This window comes from Nuphar pumila, chromosome 6 (genome assembly GCF_984573655.1).
Source record: "Nuphar pumila chromosome 6, dmNupPumi1.hap1.1, whole genome shotgun sequence".
Classification (NCBI taxonomy): domain Eukaryota; kingdom Viridiplantae; phylum Streptophyta; class Magnoliopsida; order Nymphaeales; family Nymphaeaceae; genus Nuphar; species Nuphar pumila.
The window spans coordinates 113,590,833-113,610,367 of record NC_143254.1 but is presented as its reverse complement, the minus strand read 5'-3'; the positions used below and the strand labels follow the sequence as shown (position 1 = coordinate 113,610,367).

The window sequence follows — 19,535 nt, the reverse complement described above, 5'->3', positions numbered from 1 at the left end:
GCATCTACAAGGTTGGATTTGAAAAAAAAGTGCCAGAAATAACTAGTTCATTGTAAAACCCAAGATTTTCTTGATAATTAAAATGAATAAATGATGAATTAATGATGCACTTATGACTATAATTGTGAATTCTTGATTTTCTTAATTTTGATCAATTATGAACCTTTGTCTCAAGTTATGAATAATATTTCAAAAACAATTGAAAAAGATAAATTGTGAAGATTATATGAGTTTGGTGTAGTTTGGATTTTAAACTTCGGTTCTGAATCTAAAATCGCCATTTGGATCCAAGATGGATCTGAGATGGAGTTTGGTTTAGATTCAGTTTAACATATAAGTGGATCAAATGCTTATGGATTGGACCTCATAGGGGATGTCCTATGTGGACCCCCATTTGGATCCAGGAGTCCATCTGAATTAAAATATTATCTGGTTTTAAATTCAGACCAATAAATTTAATAGAAATAAAAATGATAATTAAAATTTTAAATATCAAAATCTATTTAAAATCATGCAGCAGATGAGAGGGGAGCACAACCTCGGAAAGGCTTATTAGTCGAATAACCGTGTCCATCCGTTCATGTTGCTAGTGTGAGGCAACGAAGAAGAAGAAAAAAAAAATAGAGGAGAAGACCCTTTACCTATTTGGGTGGTCGCTGACGAAGTTAGTGCCAGAGGAGACCCCCTGTGGTAGCATCAAGGGTGGCATCACTACACTTCGGCGGTCGGATGGTGAAGATCTCGAAGATTGTTGGTGATGACATCACATTGAAATAGTAGCTCCCGAACGAAGACCTCGATGCGCTCATATTACTTGTGCATATTGCTTCTAGTTTGTGATGGGTTAATGCGCATATTGCTTCTAGTTTGTGATAACTTAATGCATATATTACTTAAATGTAATGCATTAAAAAAGTGAGAGCTGAATTATAATTTTACACATGCATGTGAATATATTTTATTTGTATATAATGATAAATAATCATTATAAGTGATGTTGCTTATGGTTTATTTTATAAATGCATAAAGAAAAACATTTCATGCCTTAAAAGCTTTATGCATGGTATGCAATATGGTGATATTTATACTTTTAAGTAATTATGATTATTTGGATCTGGATATATATCAATCTAAAATGATCAGGTGGTGTTTCTTGATGAGAATTTAAGCATATTGTATGTGATGATGATGCACATGGATAGTGTGAGTATTAACTATGGTGAAAAGTAAAAATATTTGTTATGGTTGGCAAATCATACTTTATCATGCATCCATGAGTTGATAAAATTTATATTACATCACTAGTATGCATGTGGATATGATGATGTCCTATGGTATGGTCATAGAAGAGTCATAAGAATCTCATGACTTACTATGTAAGTAAGACCCATAATATGATATACTTATTTGAATATGGTATTATACAATAAGGGTTATAATTTAAATTATGACATGATGAGAAACTTATAGGGTTATGCAAAATTAGTGCATGCAAGGACAGTGTCATGGCTAAACCTATACCATATATAAAAAGAATCATGACTTATATGATGATGAAAATACCACATGACTATGTAAGAAATAACACATAACATGTGTGAAAAATATCATACTTGAAAATAAAAGAAAGTGCATATAGCTATGTATGAAATAACCATAGCATGTGCGAAAACCTCATACTCATACCTGAACATAAATGATGAAAAAATACATATGACTATGCAAAAAATAGCCCATAGCATGTGTGAAAACTTCGTATTTGAAAAATGAATGATGGAAAATGCACATGACTATGTGAAAAAATTACCCATAGCATGTGAGAAAAACATCATACCTAGATAGTGATATAATCCAAAGAATTGTGCACGTTTTGTCATAAAGTGTATATGCAATACATGATGCACAAATTATGATACAATGTAGGTGTTCGCCCCATATGGCCAAGTGAGAGATGTTGGACCCTAGTACGGATCCAGTGTGGCCATTGGGTCTCACTCATAGAACCCATATCTCATATGTTAGACCTAGGTATTAGTTCTAAAATATGAATTCAGGTATTAGATTCAGAATGTATTGTTGGATCTCATAAGAGAATCCAATGATGCAAATTAGTGGGTCAAGAATCTAATGACCCACTTACGTGATGGGTCCTTGAGTTATGAGCCACTAAGATAGTAGTGGGCTGACAACTCATTGGATTCTTAACATGTTTGGGAATCTAATGAGATAATTATGTTTGGGAAACGACTACCCAAGTGAGGCTATATTTGCCCAGCCCCTTCACCCTTCAAGACAGTTCGATATTTGTATCGATTACATCTCCCTTGAAGCGGACCGTTTACCAAATTCTTCAATTTCCCTTCTCCTCCGTCAACCTGGAGCTCCCCCTCACTGCACACACCTTGATCATGAAACCCAACAAGACCTTGTACTTTTCCTTACATCCAACTTCTTGGGAAAGTTATCTATGAAATGTGAAGCAAGAAGCTACTGTTTAAAAACGCCCAAACTTTTGAAGCATGAAAAGTTTAGAAAATATGTGGGGAAGTGCGTGAAGAAACAACAATAGAAAGGAGTAGAAATTAATGTAAATTAGAACCTCTGTTTTTCACTTAAAATGAATTTTAAGTCTTATTATCAATATATGTAGTTTTCATAAATAGAAATATAAATTGTAAACTTTAGTATCAATATTTGTAGTTTTCATAAATAGAATTATAAATTGTAAACTTTATGAAACAGATTTTTTCACTAGCAAGCAAGTTTCTTTTTCTAAGCCAGCTTTCCACTTTTTGAAGTAAGCTTCTTGTAAGGTTTAGAAGCGTCTAGTTTTAGAGGGCAGATCCGGCCCAATCACATTGCACAGGCTATCAGCTGTGGGGCCCAACAGTGAGATGGAGGGTGTTCAGGTGCAGTTGTCACTCCACTTCAACTACTTGAATTTCAAGTTAGTCAGCTCTAAACCAACTCCATTTGGGGTCCAAGAATTGGCCATGAGGTATCCAAGTCCCACATGCCATGTATATCCAGATGTGTTACATCGAATTATTTTCAAATTCCAATCAGCACTTTAGGTCAGATCTAATTCAGACGATCAAAATCCAATCGGATTGCATTTTTCACATGTAAAGAGCTTTGTTCTTACTCTCTTTTTTCTTCTACCAGATCCAGTATCACCACGAATATTTCAAATTCAGGTTAAATTCTATTTGATCAGGTCCAATTCAGATCCAAATTCATGATTGCATTTCATATTCATATTCGGATCTGGCATGATCCAGTATCCATTCCATTTGCACCGTTATGCTTTAACCAGCCTGCCCTAAGACTATTTAGTACTATGACCATGAGACCTATGCATGGGCCAATCCAACCCGATTCGGTTCTGTGAGGGTCCATTTTCTCTCTATCTTCGTTGAAAATACTCGAGGATACTATTTTGTAGTCGTGGAAATGGATATCATCTGAAGGTACAATACAAGAACCAAAAAGGGCCTTCCTGGTTTATCCCATTCCAATTTCCATTTCCCAACGGCTATAATGGCTACCTTGTTGCCGCCACGCCTCTCTCGGCCTCCCCATCTCTCGCTCATGAATTTCGACTCCTCAGTTGAAATCTCCACTAATCAGAGGAAATCCACCTCGGAAATCCCATCTTCTCTGATGCCCAACATCAGGAGGCGGTCGATCCTCCTCACTGCTCTCTCCCTCAACCTCATTGCACCCTCTCCTCCTTCACTGGCTAGAGAGCGCAGGGTGAAGAAGGCAATACCTATTGAAGATTACAGTCTTAGCGGTAAGGCAATGCCCATCTCAGAATTCCCGTCTTCACTGCAATTCCATATGGTTGCATTTTTCCATGAATGTTGTAGCATTCCGCAACTCTCTTTTGGATAACCGGGTAGAAAACCGCAAAGGTGATTCATTAGTCAATTTCTTAGTGCTAAGATAAAGTTTATGATGAAAAAACAGCAAATCTAATTCCTTTTCCAGATTCCATCAAGATGAATATGTGGTTAGATTTCCTTTTGTTTTTTTCTGAAATTTCTGTTTATGTGAACAAGTTCTTGAACTTGGTTGAATTTTCTGGGGTAACCCAAACATGTTCTGTGTGTACTTGTGAAATGAAACAACCTATTTGGCAATTTGGGAAATAATTCCTGTGATTTTTTTATTTCTTATGATCCAAGCATATTTATCTGGACATCAATTGTTTGCTTCCATTGAAGCGTCTACAATAAATTATACAAAAAAGGAAATAGAATTGCTGTTGTTTTTTGTAACTGTTCTTTTATATAGTAGAATAATGGCGTCAAACCTAAAGTGGTTAGAAGAGATGAGAAGTTGATTATAATCAAGTGATTTCCTTTGTATCAATTTGATGATCAGGTCCAAAGTTCTGAAGCATTCTTTATTGTTTAACACAAACGAAATATTTTCTGCCTAAAATATCTGGTATTTGTTGAGCATCAACATGTTTGCATTATACAGAGCTTCTATTTGTGACTATTTGATTTTCAATCAATCTTTTCTCCCTCTATATGTCTAGTCTCATGCAGTCATGCTCATAAATTTCCAGTTAAAATTCCATTGGAGCAATTAGTTCAAGTTTCGATCGGTGACTGATATCCCATTAGGACTTGATGACTTTACAATCTAAAAAACGATATTCATGGAAACTCCAGTTTTCAGTTTGTACATTAGCATAAACCAAGGGTTTACATGTACTTATAAGTTTTATAAGAAATCAGGATTTATCCATTCTACCTAGAAATTCTGAGGCATAAGTGCTTAGTCGTCGACTTTTCAAGGAACTAGGAATGTGCATCACTAGTTTCAAGATCAAGTCTATGATTTCAAGATCAAGTGTAGTGTTCCAATTGGCAAGGGAGATGCTTCCAGCAATGTGGGGTTAATTTAGGTTTTTATTGCATTTTTTAAAACTATAAACTGATGAATTTTGAAAGGATATGAAGGATTTATTCATTGATAGATAACTTTGATATAATTCTTGCTTTTGGAGCACCTTTTTAATTTGGATGACTTAAGACAAATTTTTCTATGGCTCAATGCTCAGTGGTGGCTAAGTGAGCCGGTCATTTTAAGTTGTAGGCAATCAAGCATTTCTGTCATCAATTAACTTTTTATTATATTAAAACCAGCTATGTGTGTATATGTGCATATTTGTGTATGCATGTATCAGGTTGTTTCATCTAACTATGAGGAAATCAAATCGTTAAGAAAAATAAGAAAGGAAACTATGTGGCTACGTGTGCAGCTCTGATTCCCATTCCCCTCTGTCTCAGTTGTTTTAATTCGTGTATGTTCTTCAGAAAAAAAACATCAGTGTCCTTTGTTAGCGCCACAAAAAGTAGTTGGTTAATTCGGAGTCCTCTCCTGAAGCTATTTCCTTCACATTGATGCCAATGGTGAATAGGAGAGATAACAAATGACTCCAGCTCCCACCACCACACATTCATCCACATACACATAGAAAATCCATTTGCCCTCGATGACCAACATCTTGTGTATTTCCTATGTTGCACTTGAAGGATGTGTATTATGTTGCAAGTATTCCAGAATGAACAAGAAAGATGCAACATTTTGTAATGACCCTTACATTCTGGCATCCTGTGGAAGTCCTATAGTTTTCACATTGATTTTGACTGGTAGAATGATCTTATTGGTCATAGATTGACTGCATGATTGTGCATCTGTTCAGTGATTTTATTTTCTTGGCAATGTCAGAAGCATAATAGGATTTCATTATTATTTACTTAGGTATAGTGCTATGGCCTACTTTGATGAAATTGTTTTATTACATTTTCTGTGCAGGATATCATTCTTTTGGTTTAACCCTTAGTTCCCTTGCAAAATAGAATTAATATTTTATTCCCAGATAATAATACTTCTCAGGAATACAATAAAGTTTTTGGTGTGATTTTCACTCTCGAGTTGTTTCATGATTTTTTTTTCTATATATATATTTTTTTGCTCAAAGATTCAGTTGAGCTTTGTCTAAGTTTCTTTCATCTACTACTTTTTTTCTTTCCAAGTAACTCGTAATGTTCATAATTTGTTGGAGAGGTTTTGTAGCATTTTAAAGCAACAAATACTCACGGTTTCTGATGTTCTATTGCATCTTAGATCTCCTTTTTGAATCCATGTATTAAATAATTAATCATTCTCTTCTATCTTGAACACTCTGCATATTGCTTCTATCAACTTACAATTCAGCCGATGGGTTGAAATATTTTGATCTCATTGAAGGGAAGGGCTCTGTGGCTGAGAAAGGTTCAACCGTCCGGGTATGTTCCTGAACATAAATGCATATCTCACTTTTTCCTCTCAAGTACTTGCTTTTGTTGGTCCTTGTTTTTTCCCTTTTTTATTCTAGTGCTAACTCACTCCATCTCTTTGTTGTTCACACCAATTGCAGGTGCACTTTGACTGCATTTATCGTGGTATTACTGCAGTATCAAGTCGTGAATCAAAACTTTTGGCTGGTAATCGCGTTATCGCTCAGGTTATCTTCTTTATTCTAAAGAGCTATAATTAGGACTAGGAGTGATGGATCCTAGGGCACGCAATATGCTATGTCACACGGACTCGGCTCCAAGGTCGCCGCACCCGCGTCGACACGGGTGTGGACACGGGTGCGGCTCGGACTCGGTCAACCCGACCCTGGGTGCGGTCAACGCAATCAAGCTTCACAACTCATCACTTGTACCCTAATGGGCACAACTTTGACCGAGTCTTATATATAGCTGAGTCCCTGTGTTCAAAATTTTTGAAATTGCGCCGCACCCGTGTCGCACCCGCACCCATGTGACATAGGCAATATGTAATGATTCAAGGAAGCTTCAATCACGAACCAAAAGTCCACCAATCTTCAACTTGAGTGTATAACAAAAGTGTTCTTTAAGGAACACACTTACAACACCCACAAAGGAAACCATAAAGTGTTATAAAAGAATACACTCACAAATCCCACAAAGGGGATACACAAGAAGACAATATAAAATATATATTTTATTCAATAAAAAGAGTGTGCTCAAAAGCATATATTACAAGGAAGAGAAGACACCTATATATACACATTCATAAAGGGGAGTTAGAGGAAAGAAGACAAAAAAAAAAAGGAAGAAGGCCCATTCCCAATGGCTAGATTTCCAGCTGTTGGGAGAGCCCAACGGCTAAAAATCTAGCTATTGGGGGCTTGGGGACTTAGTCAAAAACAGTCCCAAAAATAATAACTAATAAAAAATAAAATGTACATATATATATACATATTATTGTATATGCATAATATATATAGTACATAATTATCCATGTACAGTTTAACACTCTCCCTCAAACTTAGAGTAGAATAACCGAAAGTTTGCCTAGAAGAAAGTGAAATATAGGAGAAGAGAGAGGTTTGGTGAAGAAGTTTGACAATTGGTACTCTGATATGACATAAGACAAATCAATGATCCCTTAAAGGTATTCCTTTTGCACATAATGACAGTCCATCTTAATGTGCCTTGTTCTTTCGTGAAAAGTGTTGTTGCTGGCAATGTAAATAGCACTCTTATTGTCGTAGCATAACTTTGATGCTCTTAGTATAGGGACTCCCATATCAGCCAGCTGTTTTCTCAGCCAAACCACCTCTATTGTGGTTGTTGCCATAGTCCGATACTCGGCTTCAATTGAAGAAATAGAGACCTTATGCTACTTTTTCCACCTTCACGATATTAGCGATTCACCTAAAAAAGCACTGAAACTTGTGGTTGAGTGCTTATTGTTGGAATCTCTTCCTCAATCTGCATCGATATATGCAAGTAAGTTTAGTGCAGACGTAGACAACATAAAAGGGCCTCTAGAAATAGAATTTTTATGATATCTAATAAAACGCAAAATAGCTCCCATGTGAACAGATATGGGAGCATGCTGAAATTGATTAGTTGTGTGCACAACGTGTGTTATATCAGGCCTCATAATAGATGAGTAAGAAAGAACTCCAATAAGTTGCCAATAAGTGGTTGGATCATCCAGAGGCTCCCTATCATCGATCTTCATCTTGACATTTGTCATTTTTGGAGTGTCAATGTTTCTGTCATCTATGATTCCAGATTTGTGAATAATATCAAAAGCAAATTTAGATTGAGATAATAAATACCCTTTAGGGGAATAAGTGACTTCTATATCGAAAAAGTATTATAAAAAACCTCTCAGTCATTTCAAAATTAGTTTTAATATTTTGAGCTCCTTGTTTGTCGCCTCTAGTGACTATCATATCATCTACATAGAGCAGCAAAATGACAATACCTACATTAGAATCCTTAACAAACAAAGTAGTGTCAGTCAAGTAAGATCTAAAACCAATATCAAACTTATTTTTTCTAAATCTATCATAACAGGCTTTAGGTACCTTATGTAGGCGAAGAGTCTTTCCTTGAGGAAGACTTATATCAAGGGGTGCCTCCATGTACACTTCTTTTATAAGATTTTCATTTAAAAAGATGTTTTAAACATCCATTTGGTGTATAGACCAGTTTTTAATTAAAGTCACTGCAATAAGAGTTCTAATTGTAATCATGTGGACAATTGGTGCAAGGGTTTCTTCATAATCAATGCCATATTCTTGCAAATATCCTTTTGCAACTAACTTGACTTTATATCACTCAAGGGTTTCATCACTTTTGGTTTTCATTTTATATACCCATCTACAACCTATGGGTTTCTTTCTTGGTGGAAGGTTTTGAATAGAACAAGTTTAAGCATTTTTCAAAGCTTCAAGTTTTACCCTCATAGCTTTAACCCATTCAAGTTGTTCTTTGGCTTGAGCGTAAGATGAGGGTTTTACATATGAGTGAATTAGGGCTATGCACGCTTGGTATTTTGAAGAAAACAAATCATAGGATACAAACTTTAATCGGGGTTTTGATACTCTAGATGATTTCCTAGTTTGCAATTCATCTTTATTAAGGTTAGAAAACTTTTCAAGTGCACATAGAGGATTTTGATTTTCCTCCTAGAATATTGAATACAAGTTTGACCATTGTGGGGCAATTCATCAAGTGATTCAAAGTCGCTAGATTCAATAACGTTGTTCAAATCATGCTTGCAATCACAGTTGCCAATATCTTGTTTTGAAATAAGATCAAACAAAAAACAGTACTCGGTTACTTCCTTCAGTTGATCCTTATTAAAAAAAAATATTCTTTTTCCAATAAGGTTACATTTCAAGAGATGTATAATTTTTCATTTTTAGAATCATAAAACCTATATCTTTTTTTGTTATCTTCGTAACCAAAAAAGGCACAAAGAATAGCTTTAGGAGAAAATTTATCATTCTTATTGGTAAAAATAAAACATTTGCAACCAAAAGTTCGTAATCTTGAATAAAGAGGTGAGTTTAAAGAGTTTTTCTACCAGTGAGATATTGTGCAAAAAAGAAGATGGCATTATGTTTATAAGATAAACAACAGTCATGACAACTTCTGCCCAAAAATCTTTAAGCATATAGTTAGCAATAAGTAAAGTCCTTGAAGTTCCAATAATGTGTCTATGTTTTCTCTCAGCTAAGCCATTTTGTTGTGGTGTGTGTGGACGAGATCTTTGATGTGTGATGCCATGTGAGTGAAGATAATTTTTAAATTCATTTGACAAAAATTCTTTTTGTGAATCAGTACAAAATGTAGAAATATCATTTTCAAATCTATTTTTGACCATCTTATGAAAATTTTGAAAATAAGAAAATACTTCAAATTTATGCTTAAGGAAGTAAATCCAAGTATGTCTAGTAAAGTCATCCACAAAAATAACATAGTATGCATATCCTGTCAAGAAATGGTGCAAATTCCAGTGCACTCCATGATGATCTCCAAGACTCAAAACATTATACATTTAACACATCAAAATGTAAATAAATAATTTTATTCATAATAGACATTAAAAAAATATAAAATAAAATTACTTTCAAGCCTCACTATAATGCACTGAAAAAAATAATATACAACCCTAATACTGCCCATCACTCTCTCACTTTACAAAGGCACACATCCACCCATATTTATAGAGAAAGGTAGAGGAAAAAAGGGGAGAAGAAAATAAATAAAGTGGGGAAGACCTCTCTCATAAAAGCATGGGAGAGAGCTCCCAACGGCTAGAATTCTAGCCGTTGGAAGCAAGTCAAAGCTAGTTTAACTTGACTCCCATATATATATTATATATATTTACAATATATATAATATATATTATTATAATATATATATATACGTATACATATGCATATATATATATATATATGTATATATTATATATACTTATATTACATTAATCTTAACACCCCCCTCAAACTTACAATGTCTCAGTGTAAGTTTGAAATTATAAAAGAAGAAACTCATTACTCAAGACATTCTCATAGACTTCATAAAGTTCTTCTATTTGGCGCCTCTTTAATGGGTGCTCAATCATATACTCTATTATATAAAAGATCTTCAATATCATCAATCCTTGATATTCTCGAAATATCTTTAGAATCAATCATACCGTCAATATTTAAAGAACCTGTAAAGAAAGAAAAACAAGAGCAATCTAACAAGAAATATATATATATGTATATATATATATATATTATGGAGAGAGAATGGCCAAACACAGAAACATAAGATACTTACAAAATAAGTCAATTTAACATTTTTTTCAAAATCGCTAAAAGTAAGAATATAGTCATTAACTACAAACATGATAGTCATTGACAAACTCGACCATAATAGAATAATATTAAGAGAGATGCAAACAATGAAAATCATGCACATATATATTTATCACAAAAGACATTGATGTATAGAAATAATAGATTTTCATCATTATTAATACTATGAAGGAATAACTCAATAACAAATAATCTTTTCATAGCCGAAGATATAAATAGGCATGGATAAATTAAAATCAATATTTAAACCAACAACTAATGTATATATGAATAAATCATGCAATAATTTAGAACCAATGAATAAGTCACATATGGACCAATAATCAATAAACAATCTTTCAAGAACATATGCTTGGAAATAAGCAAAAAAAAAGAATCCCAATAAGGATTTACACAAATACAATAGAAGTGCCCAAGCACTCAAAAGCAATCAAATGCACATAATAGTCACTATGGGCATACACATAGAGCCAACAAAGGGCAACACGAGCAAGTAAAAAATGTATTCTTTAATAAATATATGCTCAAAAAAAGCATAAACTTATATAAATTATGCAAGACAATCAATCATAGAATAACTCATGCAACTAAAGCATAATACAAAATGCATGAAAATATTTCAACAACCATTTTTCATAAAAGAGCAAATGAGTTTAGGAAAAATTATGAAGAGATTTTAAAAAATTTCACTCATCGTAATGAATGAATTTTGCAAATTAAAACATTAGTTTGACCACCACAAACAATCATCTCCTAGGCCTCCAAACCTCAAACATCAAGTGTATCATCGACTAGAATAAGCGCATAATGTCAACGAAGGGCTAAAATCATACATGAAGGTGTGAATAAACATCTCTTGTCTATATATAATGACACTAAAAAATCAAGTGTATCTGCGACTAGATCAAAGGTATAATGCCAACAATGGGCTAAAATTACACACGAAGGTGTGAATAAACATCTCTTGTCTATATATGACACTTAAAAATCAAGTGTATCAGCGACTAGATCAAGAGTATAATGCCAATAATGGGTTAAAATCACACACGAAGGTGTGAATAAACATATCTTGTCTACATATAATGACACTAAAAAATCAAGTGTATTGACGACTAGATCAAGAGTATAATGCCAACAATGAGCTAAAAATACACACGAAGGTGTAAATAAATATCTCTTGTCTACATATCACACAAAAATTAAGTGTATCAACAACTAGATTAAGAGTATAATCTTAATGCCAACAAAGGGCTAAAAACACACACGAAGGTGTGAACAAACATTTCTTGTATACATATAATGACACTTAGATAAGAGGCATAAAAAAGAGAAGACACCCGATGCAAGAAGGCTTATAATGGAAACACACTAATGTCATCAATAAGAATATCAATTTTAACAATCTTTTGACACACCATGGTTTAAAAAATAGATAAACATCACAGCTAGACAGAGTTATAAGCATCCATAATAATAATGGCCATACAACAAATAAGTGAAACACCACACTCTGATCCAAAGATCAAACAACTGTTAGTTAAAGCCAAACCACAAGTTGACAATCTAAATTGACATAAAACGAAGTGCACACAACTCACCCCAACAAACATCTCTGAATCAACAAAAGCATATATAGTTTCAGAGGCCAGTCAACTATTAATCAGATCTAAGACTGGTATCAACACGACACATAAACTTTGAAAATCTAGATTGATAAGATGACATGAGGTGCATATACAACTCACCTCAACGGCTAACCCTGACCCAACAACAAGTCCAAGAGAAATGATGCATTATATAAAAATTTGTGATGGACAAATCAAAATGTCATAAAAAGGCAATACATGCTTACATAATTCAATTTCCAAATAAGTGAGTTCATATCAAATATCCGATTTGAAAAGATAAGTTTCAAATCAAATCCAAAAAAAGTTAGGTTAGAACTTTAATATAAAAATTAGTGCAATCATATGCACAACAATATGTCAATGAATGCAATTATATGCAATACAAGATGTCTCATGACAATTTTTACAATCTTGAATAAGCAAATAACGAGTGATGCACAATATAAACACTCTTCATAGAGGTGGCGGAATTATGAAGTTTAAGAATCCTTCAAAAAATCATAAATCCACCAATGAGAACCAAGTGAACTAAGCACATCACATACAAAAGATCAATAAATCTCATTAAAGAGAACAACACATATGACTAAGAAGTTTGAGATAATCATAAGTCTATTATGAAGCAATTGAAGACAATCAAATGAAGATTCCCAAAGAGCTATATGGATCCATATATATGTGATTACACTAAACAAGAGATTTTTCTCATAATGTAACATTTTCAATAAGCATGATATAGAATATCAATACGCAAAAGAGAAATCACAAAAGATAAACACATTTTTTATACGATAACAAGTCGTGCTTATGCCTTTCAATAATTAAGGCATATACCAAAAAGAAAATCTTAGTCCAACACGTGTCATTTGAAAATAATCTCTACTTAATAGAGCAATATTGCTCAAATATATATGAAATAACATATTCAAAAAGGCCTCATTAGAAATAGATCACGATAAAAGATTATGCTTGATCACATCATAATATATTAAAAAAATTTAAAGATAGTCCATACATATGTTAAGAAATATAAATTTTAGTATTTTGCAAAATACATAATATTATAAGAAGCCACATATTCAACTTGGGTAGATAACTACAAAGGTGTTCTCTAAGGAACACACTCACAATACCCACAAAGGGAACCAAAAAGAGGTGTTTTACAAGAATACAATCACAAATCCCACACGAGGATATAGAATAAGGCAAAATATATATAAAAAAGAATATTTTTGTTCAAATGAAATGAGTGTGTAAAAGCATATGCAAAATATAGTTTTTCACTACACATCCATAATCTAAGACATATTAAAACATCACAAAAATATTTATTTTTAATATAACTCCTTTTTTTAAAACTTACCCTACGTATAAAAAACAATAAGCCAAAGATACATACCAAAATGTGAAATCTTTGAATCCATTTCATTTGTTAATACGAATCATTTCCAAGATCTCAATGCCTTGCTCTGATACCATGTTACGAAATGGTGCAGATTCCAATGCACTCTATGATGATCTCTAAGACTCAAAACATTATACATTTAAACAACAAACTTAAGAATTAAAAAACACATATCAAAATGTAAATAAATAATTTTATTCACAATGGACATTAAAAGAAATAAAAAATAAAAGTACATTCAAGCCTCACTACAATGCACTCAAAGAAAAAATAATACACAACCCTAATATTACCCATCACTCTCTCACTTTACAAAGGCACACACCCATCCATATTTATAGAAAAAGGTAGAGGAAAGAAGGGGAGAAGAAAAGAAATAAAGAGGGGAAGACCTCTCTCATAAAAGCATGGGAGAGAGCTCCCAACAGCTAGAATTCTAGCCATTGGGAGTTAGTCAAGCTAGTTTGACTAGCTCCTAATGGCTAGAGTTCTAGCTGTTGGGAGCAAGTCAAAGCTAGTTTGACTTGACTCCCATATATATATATATATATATATATATATATATATATATATATATATATATATATATATATATATATATATATATATATATATATATATAATATATTTTATTATTACAATATATATTAAATAATTTATATATATATATGTATATATATACTTATAAATTATAATACACTAATCTTAACATATCCACCATTAGACACAACTGATGTTGAACCCCAAACATCCGAATGAACCAGTTCTATCTTTAAATGACAATCTTTTCATTTTTCCAAGAACACAGTCTTCACAAGTGAAATCATTAATATTATAAAAAAAATTCAAACTGGAAAAATATTGGATTTTAGATAAACTAGGATGTCCTAATCTTATATGCCACAAATTTAAATCTATTTTTTAGACATTACAAGAAAAAGCATCTTTCGGTATCTCCAAAAAATCCATATAGTAGAGACCTCCCTCTCTATGGCCTTGCCTAATTAGCTTCTTGATTGGCAATCTTGTGCCAAACATTCATTTAAAGAAAAGGAGATATTACAACCATAATCAGATATTTGAGATACGGATAAAAGATTTAAATTTAATTTAAAAATGTATCTAATTTTTGGAACGAGAATTTTTTTGGAGTTTGAAAAATCATTTTCAAAACTTCCTATTTATTTGATTTCAAGAGACATACCATCGACCGTGAAAAAATTTGACACACTTGAGTTGCTATAACATTTGAATAAAATATCATAGTTTGGGGTCATATGAAAAGATGCACCAGAATCAAGAAGCTAAAGAATCTTACCTAGGTCTAAATAAGATGATATTGTCGCCCCAACTGAGAAAGATGATCCTCTAAGAAAAGGTTGAACGGATTCAACTAATTGGGTTAGAGGCATGCTTAGAATAGATGATTCTTGGGTTGTGGCGATATCCTTGTCTTTTAACTCTTGTGGAGAGCCAACCGAAGCAACCTTCTTTTCAAATGTCCCTTTTAGTTTAGGACATTAGGGCACAGTGTGTTTCGGTTTCGGTTCATGACAATAATAACAAATGATTTTCTTTCTCTCATATTCATTTTCTTGTCTTCTATAGTGAGATGACTTATATGCACAAACATAGTTTCTCGGTCTAGAAATGGCTAATACCAAGTCATCTTCACTTTTGCTCACATGCTTTTTCAATCTATTTTCTTCCATACTCAACTCTTCTATAGTATCTTCAATAGAGGAAATTTTTTCTCTATAGAGAAGAATAGACTTTTATATTCAAATTTCAGTCTTAGACCATTAATGAATTGGTAAAAATGTTCTGTATCTATTTGTCTTTGGCAAAGTTCTATATCTTTGGGACAATGTCATTTTAGCTCTAGAAGAACCAATTCTTTTCAAAGTTTGGATAGGTCATTATAGTATTCTCTAATAGTTTTATCTCCTTGGACCATGGTCTGAACTCTATCTTGTACATTGCATATATGTGCAATATCTTTAGGAGTACATTCTCTTAAGATAATCCCAAGCCTTGTTAGCATGCTCAAATTTTGCAAGACTTGAATATTTTTTCACATCCACACTACTAATAAGCGAAGAATTGATCTTGGCATGTCCCATCCTCAATTTCTTTCACTTCTTCTCATAAGTTATTATAGCCTTAGCTTTCTCATTTTCGGTTAGAGGTACCTCTTTCTCACTCCCTACCTTAGTGAGAACTAGCTTGGGTTTCGGATGAGATCCATCTACTAGTCCCCACAACCCTTTTTACCAAATAAGGTGCTTCATAATAGAAACCCATGTTACATAATTAAAATCATTGAGTTTTATGGGTTTAACAGTGACATTATTATTGTAATCCATTTTTTACAAGGGCTAAGAGAGGAAGAGCGAAAGAGAAGGATAAAGAAAGAAGAGAGAAGAGGAGGAGAAATGAGAGACAATATGAGGAACACAAGCACTCCTCCACCAATGATTCACATGATCACTTGAACACTTTTAAGATCACCAAAACATTGAAGAAGAGTCTTCAAATGAGCGTTAATACTTCCAAGTTCTGATACCATGTAATGATTCAAGGAGGCTTCAATCACAAACCAAAAGTCCACCAATCTAAGCAACACACTTATAACACTCACAAAGGGAACCACAAAATGTTCTAAAATAACACACTCACAAATCCCACAAAGGGGATACACAAGAAGACAATATAAAATATATATTTTATTCAATGAAAAGAGTGCTCAAAAGCGTACATTACAAGGAGGGGAAGACCCCTATATACACATTCATAAAAGGGAGTTAGAGGGAAGAAGAAAAAAAGAAAGGGAAGAAGGCCCATTCCCAACGGCTAGATTTCTAACTGTTGGGACTTGGGAGAGCCCAACGGCTAGAAATCTAGCCGTTGGGGGCTGGGGGGCTTAGTCAAACTTAGTTTGACTAAGTCCAAAACAGTCCCAAAAATAATAACTAATAAAAAATAATATATATATATATACTTATTATTGTATATGTATAAATATATATTTATAGTACATAATTACACGTGATCATGACCTATATGTCTTAGATGTGTTCAGCATAGCAATGTGATCATTGCTCTTTTCAAAAGAATGCATGTACTTGCAAGTGCAGGCCGCATGATTCCATGTTAAGAGTTACCATTGTTAGCACGTTAGAGATTGGTAAACCAACTTAGCGCTTTGATTAGCCTTAAGTCTATTCAACTCCAAACATGGCAAGGTGGAACCTGCAATGGATTTATGCCTGCAACGACTTTCTGAGTATTGTCAACCAAGACAGAGGTTGATTCCAGGTTATAATGACTTGTTCCAACTTTGCCATCTCTCAGACTGAGCCACCAATTTAGCCAGTCCCAGACTGTCAGTCAAAACACCCAGTGTGAGTCGGGCCATAACCCATGAATAAGTTGTCAAACTTCCCAAAATATTATGCTTTTCTGGAGCCGATAAGTTGATGCCAAAAGTACTAATGAACTGTCCTTTACTTCAGTGATTGTGAAATCACTGTCAGTCTTATTGAAGAGCAACGTTACTCAGATGATGCCCGTTTTGTCTGGCTGCATCTCTCGGACAATTTAGGGAAATTGAGATCATGGTCAATAGCTAAATCATCTAAGTTTCTGGGCTGTCAAATTGTGGTGGTTATTGCTAACTTGCTGTGAAACTACTGATGAATATGTTCTGTTCTTGAGTAGCCATATGAATTCACTGTTGGAGCACCCCCAGGGAAGGAGCGGAAACGAGAATATGTAGACAATGCCAATGGTCTATTTTCTGCCCAGGCTGCTCCAAAGCCACCTGCTGCCATGTACTCAATAACTGAAGGGATGAAAGTTGGAGGGAAGGTCAAAATTATCATGCACCATAGTCATTGATTAGAAATTCATAATTGTATTTTGAATATTTTTGTTCCTAATCAATACCATTTCTTCCTTCACTAATGGAAAAGATGTACTTGCAGAGAACCATAATCGTCCCTCCTGAGGCTGGATATGGTAAAAGGGGAATGAATGAAATACCGGTAAAGGCCAAGATATTTGTTTGCATCAAACTATTTTGAAATTTTTCTTGGACTGTAGAATATCATGAGCAAATTTTGCCTACCATTTGCAGCCAGGGGAAACTTTTCAAATGAATGTGGAACTTCTAGAAGTAATATCATCACCCTCAAAGTAGTTCAGATGGTAAATGCTATGGTTCTTTTCTTGATGGCCTATTCTTTCTATATCTTTAACTTTTATTGGTGAGTATATACATATTGACTTTCATATTCTGCGGGATTTGCTGCTAGGAGTGCTGCTCGAAGATTGGTCAATTGTGAAATCAAATAATTTGAAGTTTTGTCAATTGTTCAAATTGACTCTGTCAAAGCGTATTCGTGAAAGAAACCTCGCCAGGGTTGAAGAGCCAGTGCAATGCATAAAGGCCCAACTCTTTTTATTTTGACTGAGAAAGGCTGAATTGCTTATTTTATTTTTATTTTTTTCTTTGGACTTTCCTTGTTGAACTTGTTCATTCAAGTTTTTTCTTTTGTTATATTTTTATCCTCGGTCCCAAAAAAATTACTTTTGAATAAGATGTTTGAGTGCATTAAAATGTTGATGCTTCTATTGTATTTGCTTTAACACGTGTATACAAAGATGATATTTCTGGTTGCTTCATTTCACTTGTTCAATGAACAGATATAATAACTAAGAATCCATAATAATATTTGTTCTATCCCTCGCTCAGCTCAAACTAAGCATTTTCCATTTTCTGGTGGAAGATAACTAACTACTATTTGATCTACGGAAGAATATAAAAAGAGCAGCATTCCTTGTCTCTCAAATTTTGCAAATGACTAGTTAAAAAGCAACTATCCAACTGCGATCAGAAAATTTAACTGCACCCTATTGATGGAGAGAATTTATAAGAGGGGGAGACATTAAGGCATTAGCAAGGCCAAGTCTAAAAGTGGGTGCTGCTAGCGGGGAATGACCTTTGACCCAAATCAATTTGTGCATAGGAAAATTCACACCTTTAACACGAAATAGATTCCCAGACTGCTTTAGAGGTGGCAGTGGAGGATGAGTCCCACAGCCATAGATCCCTGTTAGCATTGCAACTCAAGGCCTGATTCACCATGATCTCAAGTGTGGTGGGAAGGAGAACAAGCTGAATATATCGCAAGACATCACCATATTCCTCAACCACTTCTTTCAATGAAATAAGATGCAACAGCTTATAAAGTTCCAAGCTAAGGTGTCGTTCATATAGACTAATGAGCGGAAAGTTACTTACCCAAGGATCAAACCAGGATTCTACGTTTTTCCTATCACCAACTTGCCAACGACCTTTTGTCTTTTTAAAAGCAGAAATCCATATTTTCATGATTTTCCATCCCCATGATCCACCAGTAGATTTGCAGGGAAGCCATATAGATTCCAAACTTAGATACCTTAGCCTGAACTAAATCCATATAAGAGTGATGAGTTTTGGAAGCTGCATGCCATGCACTTTTAGCTAACAATGCCATATTAATCTCATGGACCCAATCCTCCTTGAATAGGTTTGCAAACCATTTCCCAGTTTATTAAATGGATATGATGAATAGCATCATGATCACTGCAGAGAAACTTCTACATAATAGATTCCATTTTGTTAATAAACTAGATGTGGCAATCGGGAGTGCGTCATTCAGAAAATTTGAAATGAAGACAACACAACTTTAACAAGGACAATCCCCATAGCCATGCATGGACAACAAACAACTTTGCCAACCTTCAATCCGACATT

The 19,535-nt window shown here is 33.9% G+C and overlaps 1 protein-coding gene across 2 annotated transcripts; it reads left to right on the top strand.

The window, feature by feature from the left end:
* Positions 1-3,443: 3,443 nt before the first annotated feature.
* Positions 3,444-18,356, top strand: LOC149835765 (FKBP-like peptidyl-prolyl cis-trans isomerase family protein). 2 transcript variants are annotated; one of them, XM_090010654.1, is made up of 7 exons: positions 3,444-3,796; positions 6,238-6,308; positions 6,440-6,526; positions 17,456-17,605; positions 17,722-17,781; positions 17,874-17,944; positions 18,052-18,356. In XM_090010654.1, the coding sequence occupies exons 1-6, from the start codon at positions 3,541-3,543 to the stop codon at positions 17,934-17,936; spliced, it is 687 nt and encodes a 228-aa protein (XP_089866780.1). In that variant the 5' UTR covers positions 3,444-3,540; the 3' UTR covers positions 17,937-17,944; positions 18,052-18,356. The 2 variants fall into 2 exon arrangements, with proteins under 2 accessions (XP_089866780.1, XP_089866781.1); XM_090010655.1 differs by having other exon boundaries at positions 3,448-3,796; positions 6,271-6,308.
* The last annotated feature ends 1,179 nt before the right edge of the window (positions 18,357-19,535 follow it).